A 22,851-nucleotide genomic window follows, 5' to 3' on the forward strand; every position below is an offset into this window, starting at 1 on the left:
TCTCCCGCCGAGGGGTCACAATGTCTGGCGTGGGAGTGGGCTCCTGCGGGGGGTCGGGCTCAGGGGCCTGTGGCGGCGGCGGGGCGGGGGCGGCGGCCTCCTCCTCGTCGTCGTCTCCCGGTGCAGGCGGCGGCCTGTCGATGTTCCGCTGGCTGGAGGTCCTGGAGAAGGAGTTCGACAAGGCGTTCGTGGACGTGGACTTGCTGCTGGGCGAGATCGACCCCGACCAGGCGGACATCACCTACGAGGGGAGGCAGAAGATGACCAGCCTCAGCTCCTGCTTCGCGCAGCTCTGCCACAAAGCGCAAACCGTCTACCAGATCAACCACAAGCTCGAGGTGAATTTGTGGAGCGGGAGAGAATAGCTGCCCCCCCCCCGCCCGCTGTGGGCTCTCTTGCGGGGAACGGGACGGAGGAGACGCTCGGGTTTCCCCTCTCTCTTTCCCCCTTCAGAGGCACTTGGAGGAAGCAAATCATGGCCACACCCTCAGTTTCCTATCTCTGAAATGGGAATAAATGGCGAACCCCCCTCCCCCAACTTCCAAGGCAAAGCAGTGTCACCTGCCCCATACTGTGAGGACACAGGCGCCTCCATCAACTCGTGCATAGCGTCTTGGCCTTGCGGTAGAGACTTGGAAACCTTGCCGTCAAGGAGGGAGCAAGGGTGTTCGTCTATGGCTCTTCCTTGTAGGCAAAAGTTATTACGGTTTCGGTGACTGGCTAAAAATTAAGCTCAGTGTAGTAGGAGGTAATGTTAGGGGGTGTGGCAGAAACAATGTGCTGAAAGCCCAGCTTCTGATAAGTATAGGCTTTCAGAAATCAAATATCTAATAAAAAATGGTGTTTTATGTAGTTTTCCAGATTTGGAGTCTCTTTGGATTTCGAACTTTTAAATGTGTCTGTTACATGCTAATGTGAGATTCAAACATGACCCATGACCTCACTGGCTCAGTGGTAGAGCATGCTTTGAATCTGTATATACATGCTCTGTATCAGAGTGGTCTTCATTTTTTCCAGACCTGTGACCCACTTTAATTCCAACCTAGAATTAGATATTACCTATGCCTGTCTTCTCTCAAACACATTGTCTCTTTTTCAAATGCACCAGCTCTCAAATTTTATACTTTGCTGTTAGAGTGTAGGATTCATTTTTTTGGCATGAAATGTGGACAGAGCAGGGACAAGGAAATACTTAAGTCACAAGTCTATGTGAGCACACTGCAAAAATCAAGGTGTAGGGCAGGGCTGGGAGCCTGTGGCCCACCAGACACTGTTAAATTCAAAATCTCATAAGCCCCGGCCAATATGGTGTAAGCAGTCGTATTGAGAAAAATACATAGTGCAAATGTAGTCTGTATCATAACATGACAAAATAAGCATTTTGTTATAAACTTGTTTCCATCTTTTTTCAGGAGCTGTTATTACAATTTATTCATTGATTTACATTGATAATTAAGCCTGTATTATTACAGTAATTGCAGTATGCTATGGAAGAAATATTATATTTTGTTAGATGGAACAAATAACTATCTCTCACAACTTTATAGTATTGGGCTGCTAAATCCAAATTATAAGTACTATTATGGACAAGACAGTGGCTACAAACAACATGCAAAAAATTAAGTACATACGATAGTAAGTAGTAGCAGGCATGGGTATGAGCATGTTAGAATAAAATGTATCAGTCTGATTATTATCATTCAGTAACAGTTGTAGAGCAATGCTGTATAGGTTAAGTCTGAATTACACACAATTCCAGGATTTTACTATGGTGCAGAAAATTTCATCCAGAATAGGACCATGTCCATAAGAAACATTGGTAGTCTGTTTTATTTCTTCAGGTAGAAAATCTTCATATTTCACCAGAACAAGTCTTCTAGATCTCTTTAGAGGACAGACAAAATAAGTAAGGGCTGCAGAGATTTAGATGATCATTAACTAAGATTAAGGTGTTGTAGCTGGGCCACAGTGCAGTAGACTCCTTCCCATTTCTCGCTCTAATTTTCCCACTCACTAAATCTTATAACAGTTATGTTTAAGGACTTATAAGCAGATATAGGATTCAGAATTGTTTACAGTGCACATATAATGAAGTTCATATCTTATGAAGTTCATATCTTAATAAATAGGATGAAGAACAGGGAGCCCATGGACTGGATGTGGTCAGCTGCTGCTCCTGATCATGCCTGCAGCATTCCCTCCCCCCTACAGCAATTAGAACAGGCACGTCCAACAGGCAGATCTCTCTCCTCCCCCCCCCCAAAAAAACCCCAAGGCTTCCTTCCTCCTTAAAAAAAAAGCTCAACAACTTTGACCTGAACCCCCAGGGGGTAGATCACTGCCAGTCTCTGTGATTAGATCACAGTCTCTTGGGAGTTGTCCACCCCTGGGATAGAACAACGCCTTCTATAGGCAGTCATGTATGAGGAGGCTCTTTTTGAGCTGCATGAGGAGGCTTTGTGGAGCTGCAGTTTCCAAGGCAGATGCTTGGGGTGTGAAGAGTGAGAGTCTGCATGTGTGGTACATGCTCACATTTGTCTTGGCCCTCAGAAAATTGGCCAAGAGGGAATGTGGCCAAAAAAATGTTCCCCATCCTTATCTTAATAGTTTCAAATATTGGGGTTAATGTTCTTATCAGTTTATTAATCACTTTCTATACAATTGTTTCAAAGTGATGTACAATGAAAACACAAGGCAGACATATATAAAGCAAAACAAAAACAATACAAAATAGACTCTAATGTTGCTGCCATTTTAACCCTGTTAACCTGATAAGTTTCCAACTCTGTTTCTAATAGGACTGTGCTCAAAATAAATGTTGGTAGTCTGCCTTATACCAGGTTAGACTATTTCTTTGTCTAGCCTAGTATTGTCTACTCTGACTGGCAGTCTCTCCAGAGTTTCAGATTGATAGTCTTTAACATTACCTGCTGCTCCCAATCCCTTTTAACTGAAGAGACCAGAGATTCATCCTGGGATTCTCTATGTGAAAAAAGTGTTTTTGAAACCTCAGGTACGTTTGAAGTTCCAGCACCTTATATTGCAAAAGATCATCTGTCTAGTAAGCTGCAATGCCATTATTTAGTAACATTAGGCTTTAAGATAGAACTTAGAAACTGGTCCACTCTTGAAATCCTAGTTATTCTATAGTAATGTGAACTTACTCTTGTCTGAACAAGTGATTGTCATCAATTTATAATGTGACTTCAGCATACTAGTTCATTTTTAAAGCTAGCTTATAATGTTTTCCTTTTGTCATTTTTTTTATAAGAAGCCCAGTACTCTGACTGTAGAAGTCAACTGTGCTCAGGACATAGTGAGATCATCATGTTATCTTTTTTGCTTTTCCCCAAGTATTCTTGCATCACAATTCTATATATTCCAAATTAACACTGCAGTTTGTGTTAAGTGTTGGTTCTCACTTGTGGAAGGTAATTTTTTTGCCAAATGCTTGTATCTGCTGTAGCTTTCTATAACATGTCTCATATTATACCTGAAGGTCCCCCATACCATGAGCAGCTTTTAAAGGGCTCCAGGGGTCTGCAGTAAGTAGGGAGAATAAAAGAAAATCATGTATCCTGAATTGCAAAAGTGCTTTCTGCTACTGCAGAGCCATCACTGAATATACCCCAATGAAGCTAAGTTATTACAAATGAACTTATACCTTTCTTTTGAAGAAGACTCACAAAGCCTTTGTTAATAAAAGTTATTGAAATACTATTAATATTTTATAGATTAGTACATTGTTTTTCAAATTGTATGTCTAATCTTCATATTATTATTTGCAAAGCCGTGAACAAGTTAGGTCCAGGATATCTTAATGACCACCTGCACTCTTATTTCCCAGCTTGGTTGCCTAGTACTGTTAGTTGTTTCCCATGTTTCTGAAGCCTTACTGGTCTCAACTATGGGTCCAGACATTTAGTGTTGCCATTCCCATTCTGTGGAACGCTCTCTCAGCAGAGATTTGGTAGGCAGCCCCACTGTTAACTTCCTGACCATCCTATTCAGTTGTTTAATTTTCTACTAGTCATTTTTGTGAAGTCGTGTGAGGAAAAAGATAGTTTTTTCGTGTTCACTATTCCCTCTCCTATAAGTATGCCATGAGTAGTATGGGGGAAGCACTCAAAATCTAAGTTACACGTTTTTCATAAACAACAGGTTTTAAAAAGAAATTCAGAAAACAAGAGAGTGCATAGAAAAGGCAGCAGTTAGGTCACTCATCAGCTGTCATTTTCTGTTATAGAGCTATATGGAAATGGTTGTTATAAAATCTTGTGTTTTGAAGGTGCCAGGGAAATGTGATATCCTTACAACAGAGTGCTACCTTGAGGAAATATTTTTTTCCATGCTGCTGCAAATGAATATCAACTGTACATTTGCTCCATTGCAATGGTGGTTTTAGATCTATGTCTATAGACTTCTGAAGAACACCAGGGTAGTTCTTCAATGAAATAAGTGATAAAGGGAAACAGCTGGAAGATAGCATGCCTCCCATTACCAACCTTTTCCTGCAGTGCGCAGTTAAAGGTCCCAGTTGAGTGTATCTCGGTTTGTGTTTGGTCACAGCTGGGCACATGAGTGGAGAGTGACCCTAACACAAGCCTTGGAAGCCTTTTTAATGCAGAGCTGTTTTTCCTCAGCTTATGATAATGAGAGTCAACCTGGTAGTCACAGTGAACCATTTTTAACATCTGCCCAGAACTAAATCTTGTGAATCCATAGGTCATTCGTATGATATGTGAAAAAGTGCCTTTGTCCTGAACCTCCAATCAGCTTTATCGAATGACCCTCAGTTGTATTATGAACATTTTCTCAATGTTTTTTTTGTTCATAATATTATAAGCTTTAGTAATGTATTTCCTTTGAAGTTGTATTCTGAATTTAAAAGAACCAAACAAATGCTTTAACTAATATGTACATAGAGTTAAAATAGGTTTCCCTTAGGCACATCACTTTAAACTTTCAGGGTAAAAATAAAATAAAGTATTCTTCAGCTGGTACTTACCTTACTGAAAAATGTGTGTTGGTAGGCTAGATAAGTTGCTTTCAGTTATTCTCTTCAGAGGATCCTGATGATAATAGCTGATTTCTAAAAATAAATTAGTTGAGACTGATGAATTTGATATTTTGTAAAAGGTAGTCACCTTCCTTCTCTGAAGTGATCTGCATTACAGTCTGTTCTTCTAGTGTGGCTTAGGATGTAGTGATATGCTAAGCTGAGTCCCTTTCATGTGGGTATGGTTTTTAAAGTTCTGGTTTGAAATTGTTTTTGCAGAATGGTATGGTATTGTAAGCATATTGCTGTTTATTTCTGTAACCTTTTTTTTTATTGTGCAAAATTTATCACAGAGGTCCTCACAACAACCCTGCAGCTCTGCCCACTCCCAAGTGATCTTCTCTTCAGAAGCTCTTCTACGCCCGCCCCCTGGTCATCTAAGGCGGTGATACAAGATAGAATTTCCTTTCTGCTGGGATCCAAACTCTTGGGGAGATGGTTGTCCATTAACACTGTTGTTATGGAGAGACCATCTCCTCATTAGATTGGTTTGATGGTGGAGATCCCTCATTGAGTATGACTGAGCACAGTGCCATGTCTAAAGGACTTATTTTGCTTCATCCATTGCAGTATCATCGAGCAGAGTGGTTCTAAGTAGTAAAGAGTCTGTTGTAGTCAGACTTAGAAGGAAGTGGATTGGATCCCTGGGTATTTGCTGTGATAAATTTGTTAAACACTTGGAAGAAAAGGTTGCTTGTATCCTATTGTCCCAACTATAGTGTCAAGTTGCAATATCTGTGGAGCTGTCCAGTGTACTGTCTGTTCCGGTATCTTGGAATCAGCTTTGGTTGGTGTTTTCTGAGGAAGTGGATGAGACGATTGAATCAGTGAATCCAACCAACTACAGGTGCTCTCAACCCTTGCCTGTAATGGCACATATCAGCTCTGTGGGATAGATGTTTGGGGCATGGTACTATCATGGTTCTATTCCTACTTATAGGATAGGTTCCATAATGTAGTATTGACGAACTTCTGCTCTGCCCTGTGGGAGACCACAGGGTTCTATTCTGCCCCCTGTGCTATTTAACAACTTTATGAAGCCATTGAGAGAGGTCACAGGAACTTTTGCAGCTGGTGTGCTGATTATGGTGTGCTGTATGCTGCTGATACCCAGCTGTGTTTCTTCATGACATCTGAGTCAGGTGAGGTTGTGCAAGTCCTGGATGTCTATAGCTATATGCCTGCTGTTATGGACTGGATGAGGGCCAGTAAACTGGAACTGCATCCTGACAAGATGGAGGCTCAGTGGATTGGTGGGTTTTGATTTCAGAAATTAGGTGATCAACTTGGTCTATAGATGGGACTGCAGTCCTGAAGGAACAAGAATGTAGGCTGGGAGTACTCTATATTCAATCTTGCCACTCAAAGCTTAAGAGCTTTGGTGGCTTGGAGCAGTTTCGGCAAATTTTGACTGACCTGCCAGTTGACTGTTGCTAGACAGAAGCAGTCTAGTCATAAGGGTGTCTGCTTTTGTAACTTTGCAGTTAGATTATTGCAGTGTGCTCTACATGGGGCTGCTCTTGAAGATGACAAAAGGGACAGAAGCCAGCAGCAAGATTGCCACTGAAAGTCTCTCATATAATCCATCTATGGCTGGTCATAAAGAAATTACATTGACTGCCAAATGCTTCCTGTCTGCTTTCAATGTGTTAATGATGACACTTAGAGCGCTAAATGGCTCGGGACCTCAGTACTTGCAAGGTTGCCCCTCTCCATATATTTCTCCCTGAGAATTAACATTTGCTAGGTTGGATAGGGTACTCTCTTGTGTGTCCCTCCCCTGGAAGCTGAACATTATGTGGAGATGCAGGAGAGATCCTTTTCTGTTGTGGTGCTCCAATTATGGAATCCCCGCCTTCCTGACACTGATATTGACTGTAAATTGGCACAAATTTAAACCTTACTTTTTTCTTTGACTTTTGGGCCATTTTGAGAGTAGTTCAGTATTTGACCTGCTTGTGCTGTTTGTTGGTGTCAAGCATTTTAGACTTTGTGTTGAATATAGCTAGTGCTTTATGGTTTTTTAATTTCAAGGATTGTTTTATTGATTGTTTTACAGGTATATTCCAACCTGAGATCAACTGCTAATAGAGCAAGTTAGAAATATTTTGACAAATAGTGACACTGATGTTCTAAACATATTAATAGCTTGAAGGCGATTAGAGAACATCAATGCTGTCTTTTATTTCTTACTCTATTTCTGATGCATTGATGCTTCCAAATGTACCTTCTTTCTCTTCTTTGAATCAAATCAGTAACACATCCATAGATAAAAAGTGATGGATCAAACCCTATTTGTATGTAAGTTTATGTTATAATTAAAAGTTTGTTGAAGTCTAGGAATTGAAGTTGATTTAAAAATTGTATTTTAGAACAACTTCCAGCAATAATCAATATTAATGAGAAGTAAAATTTACAATACACCCAATACACTTTCCCTCACTGGAATCAGTTACTGGCAAAGTATAATCTCCCAATTTTCATATGGAGCCTAGCACTTCTAAAAGCATTACTTACTATACCCTGTAGTTCATGTGGTTGCCTTGGAAACCCTTAAGTTGAATGGTAGGATAAAAAAAATCTTTTTAAATAATACAGTTTTAACCATCTTAGTGATTCCTGAAGTGAAATGTGCACATAAATCTTGTTAAAGCTGTCCAATCTCCCCCCCCCCCATTTAGTTCAGAGGAGATCAGTTTTGCTAAACAGTTGTAAGCAACAAGTCAGTTTTTAGCATTTGACTTCCTGTTGGCAAATTGTACATCTAGACTGTATGTTTGCGCAAGATGGCAATTATATCAGCAAGACTTGCTCAGTCATTATTGTTTGCAATTGGCGGACTGTCTTTTCTAAGCTCTTACAGCTATGAAAGAATAATCAACATAAAGGAAAATAGTGATTATGAATTATAACACACCACTGTTTAGACTACTATAGCCTTTCGTTTCTTGCAGTGATAAATTGTAAATGTGTTATGCTACAGTTTAACAATGCTTAGTGTACTTGGGGGTTGGTCTTCTTCCACCCACACACACTCTTCAGCAATAACCATAAAATCAAGAAACAGTTAAGGTAAAAGCTATTACATTCCTCCAGGTTTTCCTAAAGCACAGTAAGGTTTAGGGTAATCCACTACTATTTTGTAGACCAGGCTTCCTCAAACTCGGCCCTCCAGATGTTTTTGGCCTGCAACTCCCATGATCCCTAGCTAGCAGGACCAGTGGTCAGGGATGATGGGAATTGTAGTCTCAAAACATCTGGAGGGCCGAATTTGAGGAAGCCTGTTGTAGACTGACATACCAGTAAGAATAAACAAGCAGGAAACAATTGACTGTTAGCTGTGTTAAAAGATCACAGGATATTAACTGAATCATATATTTGTATGCTGTTGATGCCCAGTTGAATGTTAAGGCTTACTAGATAAACTAAAAGGCCTCTGATATTAAACAATTTACATAGCAGAAAGCAAAAGCTAATTTCCAGCTAGAGGTCTTTCATTGCTGAAACACATTAATCAGCTAGCAGTTATGCTAAATCTTTAACTGTCATTAACCTTAGAATTTTACCATTCTAACTGTTAGAATATGATTTTCAAACTTGCTTGGAACTTGAGCATGAACATTCTTTTTCTCTTTCAGTATGTAATATATTTCTGATTGGTTGTGCCAAACATTCCATATATGTTATGACTCGGTAGGTCTGTTCCTTAATATCATTGTGTATAAATGACCACTATTCCTGTATGACAGGATTTCAACATGTTATTAAAGGGTGGAATCTTCTCACTTTTTCAGTTTATTCCATAATATTCTGTTCCCGTTATTGATCAATCAGTTTGATTCAATCTGTGTTTAGGATTCAAGCTTGCACAGATTGAAAAAACTTCTTCTTAAGCGGTTTTGTGACTATGTAAAGAAACCTGTGTTATTTGTTTGTTTTAAAAGCTGATGGTTTACACTAATTTGAAGGACAGAAAACATCCAGAGTCAAAATATCTTGTTCTATAGACTTTTTAATCATGTGGATTATTGAATAACTTATGTTCCAGGCACAGCTAGTGGACATGAAATCAGAACTGATAGAAACACGGGCTGAAAAAGCAGTATTAGAAAAAGAGGTGCACGATCAACTATTACAACTCCATGCCATCCAGCTTCAACTCCATGCAAAAACTGGTCAGAGTGTTGATTCGGGGACAATAAAAGCAAAGTTGGTGAGTACTAGTAACAGGAAGGACCTATTTTTTACATCAGAGTTGTTACTCCAAACTACTGTATTTACTCGAGTCTAATGTGCTATCAAATCTAATGTACACCTCAATTTTCAGAACCTTTAAACCAAAAAAAGTATTTGCTGGTGAATGTAAATGTGCCATTGAATCGATTTTTCCCAATGTAATTTGGCCAAAAAAGGTGAGCATTAGATTAGAATAAATGCGGTATTTTATTTGTATGCATGTGTGCTCATAGAATTCATCTTCCATCTTTCTGTATTATCTAGGAAGCAGTTTATCTAGTTTATCTGAATGTCACTTGCCATGGTTAGGCTTGCTACCTAAGAGACTGTGAAATCTATTAGCTAGAGATGTAAAATGAAGTGGAGCCCCCCCCCCCCATCAGCCCAATTTGGCCTGCCAAGACTATCCAGTTGACCTGCCAAGCCATCTTCCCTACACTGGGCATCACATATGAAATCACATGTGGAACACATAAAGGTGGTGCTTGACCAAAAGGGGCTTTGCAGAGACTGTACGCCTTGTGACCTGTTATGCAAGTGTCTGACAAGCTGCTGGTTGTTGGATCCTTCCGAAGCACTGCACAAAGTGCCCAAGAAGTGCTGAGAACAGGGATTACAAAGCGCTTCGTGCATCACTTCCCAAAGGCCCAACAATCATTTTGGGGATTTGGGAAGTGCTGTGCAACTCTTTTTCCAAGACCTGTTCTCAGCGCTTCCCTAGCACAAGGCAACCAGCTGATAGCCAGGTGTTGGGGAAGTGCTGAGCTTTGACAGGTATCGATCAACTGATGTCATTATGATGTTAGTTGATGACTAATGAGTAGCTCTGACCACCCCATTGGGGTGGAGGAGATAGAGAACTGGCCCACTGGGCCAAAAAGATTCCCCACCCCTGATGTAGAGGATTCCACTGTCATAGAAGTTTTTAGAGGAGGATTTTTGCATCTCCTATTTTTGTGGATTGAATTCAGCATTATGGAATTGAGGCACACATTTGGATAGGAGCTTTCTAAGTGCTTGTCCAGTTATAGTAGCACATCATGTATTTAATGAACTATCTAGTCAGTCGAATTCCAGTGTGCTAGGGGCTGCATGAGATTTTCTTCATGGCTAGAGTCAACAAATTTTGGGCTACTGTATCTTAGCCTTTTATTCACATACACTTAGAATTAAGAACTGTGAAATAAGTTTTGTGAGCCCAAAGTCCCCTCCCCTTTATAGGAACACATGTATACCTAGCAATTTACAATTTGAAACCAAGGGGAGTTTCCAAAGCACCATGAGGACATTAGAGCTCTGCTGAATCAGACCAAAAGTCTATCTGGTCCAACATCCTATTCCCACACAGTGGTTGGCTAAAGAAATCAAAAGTTCAAGTGGGCTAGTACAGGTCTTATCAATGAACCTGAGTAGCAATCTGAATTCCAGACATACATTTGAAGTGATTGATTGTTTGATTTAAAATCAGATGGTCAATCAAAAGTATAAATCTTCATTTTGCCAAGAAACAAATATAAGTAACTTTTTGAGGGTATTGTAGGAAATGCTTAGTTTATGTAAAAGGTGTGATAACGTACAAAATCTGTTGCTCATTGTTAGCTGGAAAGGCATACTTGTTTTTCAGTTCCTGCTAGTTCTTGTTCAAACCATATCAGATGATGACTGTGCCCATGAAAAAGAAGGAAGAGGAACTGAAAAAAGATAATATCCAGACCAGTCTTCTTTTAAAATTCACCCCACCAGTATTCACATCTCTTTTTTTAAAAAAAGAATGCTTGTTGCAGTGCAGGCTTCGATTATTTGCTAGTAAAATCACAGTTTCTATTTATTTGGAGACATTTCCCCATTTCACAGTGTGAGAGAAATTCCATTTTCAATGAGCAAGTATTTATAGTAACTGTCTTCTTTGTAACCATGGATCATACAATTTGATTACTGCTTAGATTGAGAATCTTGTCGATGTATGGCCTTATAATTTTGATAAAAAATTTTTGGGCCAGTATTTCTAATTACTAAACTTTTTTTCTCTCATCCTAAGTCTGCCCCTTCTGTGGAGGATATGGTAAGTTCACTGGCTGTCTTCATCTGTGTTTAATTCAAAGCAGTGCAGTAGTTTTCTGCAGAGCTGCGCATATTAGCCTGGAGAGTTAGTGCCAGTGAATGTCTGCTAGATTCTTTCCTTTCCACAGTTTCTTAGCCAAGTCCCTGTTTATGTTCAGTATTCTTTTTAGATTTGATGCTCTTTTCCACTCAACGTGCATGTTTGTATTGCTGCTGTTGATTGCTATGACTAATGTGGGAATTTTGAAGTAAAGCTTGGAATTGAGTCTAAATGTAGCAGGTTATTAAAGATTGACTTTGATCGCAGTCCAGAGATCCAAGCGACTAACTCTGTGATGCACTCAGGCTTTGAATAAAATCAGCTGTGATATGGCATGGCAGTCAGCTGTTCAAGAACCAAAACGTCACACAAAGTGCAGTGAAACCTAAAATGTTTGTCTGTTTTTTTGTCCAGAATCCACAGTATTTTAAGAATACCTATATGTAAAACAGCATGGTTTTTTTAAAAAAAAATGTCACGATGGTATATTTATGTAGTGTTATATTCCTACCTACCCTTCAGCGGTTGCATTCCAAAAGCCAATGGCACGATGGTATATTTTTGCCCGGGCTGCCATGATATATGTGCAGAAATTAAAAATGAAAGTAGTTCATGAACTTGCAATTTTTTAAACTTATAGATACTTAGAAACCTTTATAAATCCTATTGGAATATAGACAAGAAATTGTGAGATTCAGTGTGGTTTTTCTAGTGTATTTCAATTTTAATCAGGAAAACTTCATTTCTCCATTCCTGTACCTTTCTGTAGTGTAAACAATGGGTGATATCCACTCTGTCCATTAGGAATGGGGAGGATAGAGAGGGAATACATTCTCTCTTTACTTTCTCTACTACACTGTCAGGACTGGTCGTTGTCCTCTTCAGATCACCACACAAATGCTTCTTGTTCTTTATAAAACTTTTTATTGCGTATTAACAAAACAATCTTATAAACGGTTCTCAACTTTAACTATTCTTCCTCAGAGTCACTTATTTCAGATACCTTCTGAGCTCTGCTTCTCCATGACCAGCCACCCTCAAAATGGCGAAGGCGCCTCTCCCTTCGTTTTCCCGCTCTTTTTTCTAACCTCCTGGCTAGAGCTGGCCTGTATCTCCTCTCCTCCGAATCTGAGCTAGAACTTAACCCTTGCCTTTCCTGTGAACAGCCAGTCCCTCCCTGTTGTTCCTCTTGCTCCCTTCTATTAGATTCACTGCTCTCCCTCCCCCCTTGGGGAATGCTTTCTCCCTCTGATAAACTGAAAACTTCTAACTCTTCCCTGACATACACTATTCATATTTATTAAAGTTTTCTCATGCTTTGTTCCCTTCCCTACCTTTTTTCCTAAATAAAAAGCCCCAGTTCCTTAAGTCTTATCTCTGTGTTGTTCCCTGGCAATTAAATATGCCTTGGAACAGAAATGCTGGGTATTATGTTTGTGTGTTTAAAAAACCACTTTATTTTTAAAGAAGCTTATTTTATTTTCATCAGTTCATTTAACATGCTTGCTATGTGTCTAAAATATACATAATTTTAGCCAACTAGTTGCCTTTCTTCTTCATATTTGCAATTCTTTTAATAAGCAGTGCCATGCTGTATTATCCTAAATTAGCTGCTGTGTCATAAAAACACTTTCACATTATGATAGCTCAATTGTAGTTAGTTCTTCTTGAACAAATGTAGCTTTCCAGACTTGTCCCTCAAATTGCCTTGTGATGCAGTTAGATATGTAAAACATTAAGATTTGTAAAATGCTTTGTGGCATGAACATTTTTCTACTCACTTGCAAAACCGTTGTAAATGTGTACATGCAGATTGTATCTAAATGTTGTGTGTCATGGTTTTTTCTGTGAAATTAAGGTTAGACTAAAGATGCTTGCAGTTTTCATATCCACATAATAGGAATGTTTAGCTTGTGGCTAAAATAACCAGGGTCTTTACTTCGCCAGGAGAGAGAACTTGAAGCCAACAAGAAAGAAAAGGTGAAAGAAGCTCAACTTGAAGCTGAAGTGAAGCTACTTCGGAAGGAAAATGAGGCACTTCGTCGACACATAGCTGTGCTTCAGGCTGAAGTATATGGGGCAAGACTCGCAGCCAAATATTTAGATAAAGAGCTAGCTGGAAGGTGTGTAAAAATTCAGTAGCTTGTGATGGACATTTGGGACAGAATTGTTGTTTAGGAGTTGACATGCCTGATCTCAGGGTATTTGTTTGGACCATATGGGGGATGTGGAAGAGTAGAATATAAGAGCTTATCAGGATAGTGCTGAACAGGTATAAAAACTATCTGTAGTGGGAGAAATAAGGACCTGGATTCACAAGGTCAGACTTGGGATTCTTCCAAACATGGGCAATTTAGCATTCTGCAATCATTCTAGTTCTGCTTCAAGCTGGAAGTAGAATAGCAATTCTGCTTCCCAGATTCTAACTTTATGTAGTAAAGTGGACAATTCCCCTTTCCTGAGCTTGAAACATTGGAAGGGGGTTATTTTCATTAGGACCTGTGTGGGTGGTTTAAATACTCCCTCCTCACTGCACCCCTGATCATGAATACAGGGGGAAGGGGGAAGAAACAGATATAGAGACAGTGCTATCTGAACCAAGGTTTTAAGTGATTGACTTGATTCCTGGAGAAGAAAAATGGATCACGTAGAAGGAAGAACAGTTTAACTGGCCAGAGTGGCAGTTAGGCCATCTGTACCTGGGAAAATTGCACAGCTCAGCCATAGAGTGATTTTTTTAGCTCTGGAAAAAGTCTGCAGGTAAAATGTGAGGGGGATGTTTTACCCATGACATTATGCAAATACTCTTTAAAAAGTGAGTGAACAAAGCATGTCTGTTCCACATTAAATGCCAAATGTGGAAGCAGCCTTAAGCTTGGTTGTGGAAGGGTATGGTATGGCACCCTCCCCACTTTCTTTCCCTATTATTGCAGTGACTGTAAGCCACTTGAGAACATGGCACTGGGAGAGCAAATCAAAGAGTCATTTGAACCTCTCACTTCATAGATATCATGTTCTTTTCTCATTATGTAGGGTTCAGCAAATTCAGTTACTAGGCAGAGATATGAAAGGACCTGCTCATGATAAACTCTGGAACCAGCTGGAAGCTGAAATCCATCTGCACCGGCATAAAACTGTGATCAGGGCATGTCGTGGTCGTAATGATCTAAAGCGACCCATGCAAGTACCCCCAGGACATGTAAGCTTCTTGTTTTCAACATTTGTCAATATAATGTTTGTACCTTTAAATGTATGCCGACATTGGATATATTAATATATCTGTTGCCATTCAAAACTGAAATTCTTATTATGGCTCAGATCAATGGGGCAGAAAAAAGGAATTTCATTTTTTGTAGATTAAATTACAACACTGTTTTATCACAGTGCGTGTAAAGAGTGCGTTTTTCTTTTTTTTTTTACTAACTCGCCTCAATAGTCAAGGGGAAGAAATGTTGAAATTGTACATACAGTTGTACCTTGGTTGTCGAACACCCTGGAACTCAAGATGTTTTGGCTCCCGAACACCGCAAACCCGAAAGTGATTGTTCCGGTTTGCAAACGTTCTTTTGGAACCCGAACGTCCAATGGGGCTTCCACAGCTTCAGAAGCTGTGATTTGGTTTTGAAATATTTTGGAAATCAAACTGATTTCTGGAACGGATCCCATTTGACTTCCAAGGTACAACTGTATATGAAACTTAAGGAATAATTACAATATTCTGTATTGGGATTTGGACTAAGTGAATCCTAGTTAGTGACATAGGCTGCAGTCATTACTTTATTTACCTGGGAGTAATCCTTCTTGGAAGTCAATAGGACTTATCTCTGAGTAAACACAGTTAAGATTGTGCTGTAAATGAAAAAAAGGTATTCAATATTGAGAGGGTTCACAGCATTTACATCCACATCACCCTTAATTTATAGATGTGAGAATCTTATTAGGCATTCTGCTTTTAAATTCTGGAGCTCAGGATAGTCCATTTGATCTTTGCAATAACCCTGTAAGTAGGCTGGGCTGAGATTTAGTGTCTGGAATATAATAAGCATGTGAGCTTCATGACTGAGTGGTGATTTGAACTTTGGTCCTTCCTGTCTCAGCCTATCTTCTGCACTGCATACTGAGTCTCCCAAGCTCTTGAACATGCAACCTGTTGCTCAGAGGTGGTGAAACACATGGAGTTTATAGTGCTGGCACAAAGGAATGCATTGCTTTTTTGTTTACAACCTTTCAGGCCCTAAACTGGGCCCCCAAAACAACCTAAAAAACTTTCAGTTAAAAAACACTTGTGGTGCTGGAAGTTATAAGGCCTGTTGCTCTGGTACTGTGGAAAGGGGAAGTGAGGGTGGCGGGACTTCTTCCAACCTCTTAAACCCCATCAAAATGGAAGTTTGTATCCATCAACTTCTGGAACATCGCTGTGACTTCCAGAACTGTAACAAGGGTTTTCTCTAACTGCTTTTTAGTGCCCAAAATTTGTTTAATTCTGCTTATCTTGAAGCCAATGTAGGAAAAACCTTTGCTTGCGCCACATCAACTCGGATATTGGATAGGGCTCAGGTGCATGTGTTTTAAAGATTACTTTAGAAAGGTGATTTTCTTATAGCAGCAATGTCTATAGCATTCTGAATTTAGAGATTATTTTGTCTGTAGTGATAGTAGTGTCCTGTGAATCTCTGGAAAACTTTGAAAAAGCATTGTCATAGCTGTTGTTTTTTTTAAACTAGGATCCAGATTCTTTAAAGAAGAGTCAAGGTGTTGGTCCCATAAGGAAAGTTCTATTGGTTAAAGAAGATCACGAAGGACTGGGCATTTCAATTACCGTAATATTTGAATTTATTTTCTTTTTCTAGGATTCAGTGTTTACTAACAAGATACTTAACATTTTATTTTATATTTCCTGTGTGTCACACTGGCCCATGTTACCTATATCAGATGCTTGCTTTTGTAACTCTCTTATAAATGCAACTGAAAGAACTTAAATTTTTCATTATGCTTTTGTGAAATCTCTGCTACAAATGCATTATAAACTGTGCTATACATCAAATACGCAGAGCAGCAAATACTTATTTGTTGAAGAGCAGCATGAATTCAACACTTTTGAAATCTACAGTGAAGAACATACACAGTGTTAGGCTATAATTCATTTTGAAATTGTGGCAATCTCCTGACTTGTGTTATGTCATTGTGATAGGGTGGAAAGGAGCATGGTGTTCCCATCCTCATCTCTGAAATTCACCCAGGTCAGCCTGCTGATCGATGTGGAGGTCTGCATGTTGGAGATGCCATTTTGGCAGTAAATGGTGTAAATTTGAGAGATGCCAAACATAAAGAAGCTGTAACTATTCTTTCGCAGCAGGTATTTTATTTTTATATCATGAATACTGAACTGTTAATATGCATATATACATTTAGTGGGGTTTGGCCGATAATTTGGGGCAGGGCCTCCTGACATTTCTCCATTTCAGCTCTATGACTGTGTGTGTCTGAACACAAGCACTAAGAGGAAGGGTTTATTAATTACTGGGCAGCATACAGATGCTCAGTAGTGGAGCCACATACTTTGCATGCAAAGGACAGAAGGTCCTAGGTTCAGTCCTTGGCATCTCCCGACAAGGTTTGGAAAGATTCCTTCTCCGAAACCCTGGAGAGCCCCTGCCATTCAGTGTAGACAAGGCTGAGCTAGATGGACCTGACTTGGTGTAAGGCAGCTTCCTATGTTTCTAAGATAGGGCCTGGGGCAGATTTAGGGGAGCATGACCGGTTCAGTTGCACTGGGCGCTGCAGGGGTTGCCACAACTAAGATTTAGCATGGAACATGAGAAGGGGTGTGGGGAGCACCAAATTTGGGCGTCACACAGGGCACCACTTAAATTTGAGACCCGAGGTCCACCACTGGTAGGGCAAACATTCTGTGTGAAGTTTTCTTCTGCAATTACTGAAAGTGCAAGTTTCACCAGATGAATGTTTTGGAGACTCTTAAAATTGTCTGTATTGCCATTTTCAAAAAACAAACAAACCCAGTTTCCATACATGTAAGTCACATCCAGAATTAAACTAAAGTTGAGCAGTAGTCCATTCATTTTGGGCCTTGCTTCAAAGTGTCCAGAAAGTCCTTCCAAACGTTCTTATTTCAGCAAGGATTATCTGGATGACTATTCTCCGCAGGCATGTATTGCAAGACTTTTCTTTTATATTAGGATTTTTTTTTTTACTATTCTGTTGTATAGCTATAGTTCTGAGTTTTCATATTTTAAGTGTTCTGAATGGACTGCCCATTCTTAGAAGCAACATAATCTTCATTTCTGTATTCTAGAGAGGGGAAATTGAGTTTGAAGTTGTGTACGTTGCTCCAGAAGTGGACTCAGATGATGAAAATGTAGAATATGAGGATGAGAGTGGACATCGTTATCGTCTGTATCTTGACGAATTGGAGGAAGGTGGAAACTCTGCTTCTAATAGAAAATCTGGATGTGGAGATGTCAAACAATTGCAAGGTAAATGTTCTGGGTTGGGTTTTTTTTAATAACTAAGGTACAACATTTCAAGTAAAACTTGATTTTGTAAATTTATATTCAATTGTTTGGATATGCTTAGGATGATCTGTCCTTAGATTGGGATGACAGTTAGGCAGTTGTGTCACAACATGCAAGGTTAAACCATATATGTTCTTGGCAAATATAACGCTTGGGCAGAATGACAGCTCATCGTTTTCCTTTGCTATTTTTGTCAGAATATCACCATATTTCCCTATATTCCCATAAAGCAGACTCTTGATTTGAAATTGTAGGTATATTCTTCCTTTCCTCTTTCTTGGTGACTATTTTTGTGATGTGATTTAAAGATTTCATATGGTCAAAGATTAATGCAGTACAATTTTCAAAATCTGGATTTGCCAAATCCCTACCCATAACTTGGGGGTGCCTCTGCATTGTGTAGGCACTTCCTTGTTTTGCTGGTTACTGGAATTTTCTGTTTTGTGTGGTGTTTCTGTACTAGTTGGAAGGTCTTGTTAGAGGGGAAGTGGAGAGCCATATTAATTCCTAACCCTCTGCAAGAGCACATGTAGATGGGGAAAAGGTGGTTTGGCCTGCAGTAGTCCCTATTCTTCTTAACTTGTTTTATATACAGTCCATTTCTAGAAGTCTTGGAATTTCTGCCTTCCTGTGCAGCATTGGTGCATGTTTTCTCCTTATCAGCAAAAATTGTTGGGTGGGTCAGTTTGTAAACTTTAGGGTGCTGTACTATAAAATGTTACAAACATTCTTTTCTCTCTTTTGCAGTGTTTGATAAGAAAGCAAGTATTGATGGCCATGAAAATGGAGACCTAGGAAATTCAGTTGAAACAGAAGAGACTATATCTAAACTAGACCAATCTGCTGAAAGCTTAGCCTAAAACCACCCCTAACCATCAGTGGGACTGACCTCTTCCTCAAGACAGGTTGTGTAGACCGTTCTGCATTCAAAATTCCACCTAAAATTATAAAGGATGATTAAAGGGATAAAGAGAAGCTGTGTTGCTGTTGCCTGGAAAAAAGCTGTTCTGTTGGTTACCTCAGGGCTTCATTATGAGCGTATCTAAATGTGTTAAATTTCCCATTTTTCTAAGAAGTTGCATGTCAGATGAATTTCCCTTGAATTATAAGCACCAAAGCATGTTGTTTCCAAAGGCTTTTCTTGAATTTAACTTTGGATCTTGTTTATGATAAAAGGGATAGACTAAAGCAAAAGAACTTTGACACTTGGATCCTCTGACTAATAGCAGAAGCAGAAAATTGGCATTCATTTGATAGAGGAATAGATTTTAATGACCATATATAAGGGAGACATGATTTCTCAGAGGTATATTCCTGACCTACCTAGTTGCTTTTAAAATGTGCATTGTAAAAAGGTAAACAGCAAAGTCAATTCATTTCAGATTTTCACAATATACAAAAATAAGTTTGGTTTAAAACATACACATACAAAACATTTTAGCTGCTAAATATTTATTGTGACGTTAAATCTCTGAAATAGATCCTAGTAATCTGTTCCTGAGATGTTTTTCAGCATTATTTAATGCAGCATATATATATAAATATATTCCTTTAAACTCTCTTGCCAATCAATGCTGGATGTGAAGTATTCTCCAAAGGTATTAAACAGAATACTGTTAATTTTAAAATGCAAAATTAGTGTAAAATTGGCCTCTTGGAATTATGTCTGCCCTTAAGTGTAGCATGCTCAACTTACAGAATTGTATCATTGGGTGGCTACCATTCTGTGTGAACTGAATTAGGAGGGAGTTAGATGACCATTCTTTCCACTGCATAGTATTTTTTACAGTTGCCACACAGTGCCATCTATGTGACCCTGGGCTGTCTAAAGGAGCTCTGTGCCCTACAGGCTAATAGTACTGTTACACTTTTGACAATGTCGCTCATCCACAGAATGGGAGTACATCATGCCTTAGATCCTTTAACAACCTATTTCCACATATATCCCGTCCACATGGATAACTGTAAAGGTTGCTGTGCATTGGAATGAAAATGTGCCTCTAATGCAGTCCAAAAAGTTTACAAAACATTCTCTGTAGGCATGGTTTTATACGAGAGTTGCTAAGAGGGGCGATTCAAATTTTTGATTTAAATCCTTTGCTATAGGAACTGATTCACTTGACACTCTTAAGATGGGAGGATAGTGTTGGATACATAATAAACCATTTAATCTGTGGCTAAATAGTCATCAGATTGCTTCAGGCTGTGTCCAGAGAATGCTTCATCATACCATTTTTACATCTGTTTTTTTAAGATGTATTGCAGTGTTGTAAGGCAACATGAAAGCGATTGCCCAGTTGCCTGTTGTGTGTTTAAAAGTCTGTAGACCACCAGAACTCCATGTGATTAGATCCCTTGTGGAAGGTGTTCTCCAGTTATGATCGTGTCATAGCGATCATTGTTTCCATCCATAAATGCAGTGCTTGCCATGTCACTGGTTACCCACGCTGTGCTACATTGAGAGGTTTGGATCAACTGGCCCTTAGCAAGTGGGAATTGAGTGCATCCTGTATCTTGCCAGGTGATACTTAAGACTGTGCAGGATCACGTACCAAATTTGTTACAGTATAATAGTCCTAGTATTTTACAGAACTACGGTATATTTTTTTAAACCCCAAATGTGCAAAATAGTTTTACACCTGAATGCCAAAGGCATTTTTAGAATCCATTGGGGGTTGTCTTGGCTAGGTTACTGTTCAGTTATGTGTATGTGTGTATGTGTATATATATATGTATGTATGTATCTATATCTTATTAGAGCGCATACTCTCCATATGCAAACAGTTAAAAACCATGTAATAGCTTTTATTATAATAGGATAAAGCATGAAACGCCTGCTTTCCATTCATTGTTCTGCGGGCCATTAAAATGTAACATGTAAAGATGTATTTTGAGAGTGCAAATAATGTAAAATGACAGCTTTGTAAGTGTTTTTATAGAATGTACATAAATTGAGAGCGAGCGAAAGGCATTTAGTGTAATGTCAGTTAACCTAATGTTGAATGTTAAAAAACCATTGTGTTGTAGAACACAGTTAAACTTGTCTCTCCTAGGTGCACTATATATATACATATGTTTATAGAGAAATCTTTAAAATGTAAATACTTTATGCAAAGATTTTGCTATTTATAAATTCTTTAACTGTTGCTCATAAAATAATTTTTGTGTGTCATTTTGCTCATGGAACTGTATTTGATTTGCAGTAAAATTTTATAGCTGCTCCTTTAATACTGTATATTAAAGTAATCTTAACCATGATACTGCCTCCATTGCAAGCCTAGTATTTTAAGCAAGCCATGAAATTGGAAAGGCTGCATTTTCTGTTGTTCATGGATGTGCCTTTGCCCTGCCATATGAGGCTGTTAAGCAGCATATGATGTTTTCTGGTGTATATTACAAAAATATTCCCTGTGTATTGCTTTTCATTAGGGAATCTAAAGGGGAGCAAAATGGAGAGTTGACATAGGAGCACAGTGTTCCTACACAAGCCTGTTTGTGTCAGTAGGACATGCACGAAAGAAATTACCTGGTATCCCCCTTTTTTAGAATGAACTCTCTTCAATGTTTGCTCCATTTTGCACTATTTCTGAGCATGTTGAATCTTAGTCTATCGAAAGATCTTTCCTATATCCCTCGTTAACAGTAATCCAGGGATTATCTGTGAGAGAATGTTACTTTCCACTCTCAAGCGAAGAAGCATGTTCTCCGCTTGATATACTTTTGTTCTGTCTGAAGTGACAAAAATGCAGACAACCTTTCTCTGTTGCATTTGCACAACTTCACTATTTATTAAAATCAGGCTATTGTTGAACACTGTTTGCTGGTACTGCTTTGTTCTCCTTGTGACGGTATCACTGCACACAAGTCAGTGAACGGTTGTAAATGGCACTGATAAATAACTGCACAGAAATTCCCTCAGACACTTCCCATCATTGTTTTGTCTAGGCACACTTTGGGAAAGCCCAGACCTCTGAAATTTTGCTCTGATGCTATTGTGAATTATTGTTATTGTGTGACTGCTGGGCAACTCTGGAATTCTCCCCCCCCCTTCCCCCTTCCCTTGATAATTGTCTGAGCTTCTGGGCCTCTTATTTTTCTGGGCCATATAGTCTTGAGGAAAAAGAACTTCATCCTTTGGGGTGAATTCCTTTTCATTTTAAAAAGGAATTCACCCCAAAGGATGAAGTTCTTTTTCACTGGAGAAAATGAATTTCAAAAGGCACTTTAAAAATCCTGTGAAGGAGCATTTTTAATCTTCATTTTCAACATGTAAACACACATTTATTTAAACAAATGCAGTGAAACATGTGTTTTAATAGTAAACTATTGCAATTTAAATAAACTTGGCTTTTAATTTTTTTACAAATGTCCAGAGCTGCAAAAGAATTGTTTTACAAAATCCTGTTCAGCACCAAATCTATGGAACAGGCTGTCTGCCTCTAATTGAAAGGAAGTGAACAATGGCAAGCCACGGACTACAATAGGCTGCGCTGATTTTTCCATAGCTGCTTGTACTAAAAGGGGTGATTTAATAGAGCAGATCTTCAGCCTCATGAGGCCCTGAATCTCCTTAAAGTAACAGGTCTAATTAAGCCACAGACATTAAGCAGCAAACAAAACCTGTTTGAAGGAAGAGCAAAATATATCTAGCATGCTGGTTTTGGTTTTTAACCTTTTCCCATTTCTCATGTAGCTTTGAATTCCAGGAAATTCAAAGCCTGTGTCTATATTTAAAAAATGTCAGAAGGTGGCAGCAAACGCTTCAGATTTCCTTCTCGGAAAACGCTACGACAAAGTGTGTTAAGTCCTTGAGTGGGATCCAAAGTACTTCTCAGTCTTAGCTTCTCACAGTGCTTATGTAAAATATTTTCAACCTGCCTTTCATCACAAGCGGTCCAGGGCATGGTATGCTAATGCAATTT

General features: G+C 39.1%; 1 protein-coding gene across 2 annotated transcripts; it reads left to right on the forward strand.

Moving 5' to 3' along the window:
- Window positions 1–20: 20 nt before the first annotated feature.
- On the forward strand, window positions 21–21,740 carry GOPC (golgi associated PDZ and coiled-coil motif containing; the record flags this gene model as incomplete). 2 transcript variants are annotated; one of them, XM_083435221.1, is made up of 9 exons in its annotated part: window positions 21–338; window positions 9,108–9,272; window positions 11,334–11,357; window positions 13,344–13,519; window positions 14,430–14,595; window positions 16,121–16,216; window positions 16,588–16,752; window positions 17,710–17,890; window positions 18,677–21,740. In XM_083435221.1, the coding sequence occupies 9 exons, from the start codon at window positions 21–23 to the stop codon at window positions 18,787–18,789; spliced, it is 1,404 nt and encodes a 467-aa protein (XP_083291347.1). In that variant the 3' UTR covers window positions 18,790–21,740. The 2 variants fall into 2 exon arrangements, with proteins under 2 accessions (XP_083291347.1, XP_083291348.1); XM_083435222.1 differs by lacking the exon at window positions 11,334–11,357.
- Between the last annotated feature and the right edge of the window lie 1,111 nt (window positions 21,741–22,851).

This window comes from Podarcis tiliguerta (assembly GCF_965153285.1).
Source record: "Podarcis tiliguerta genome assembly, chromosome: 3".
Taxonomy (NCBI): Eukaryota; Metazoa; Chordata; class Lepidosauria; order Squamata; family Lacertidae; genus Podarcis; species Podarcis tiliguerta.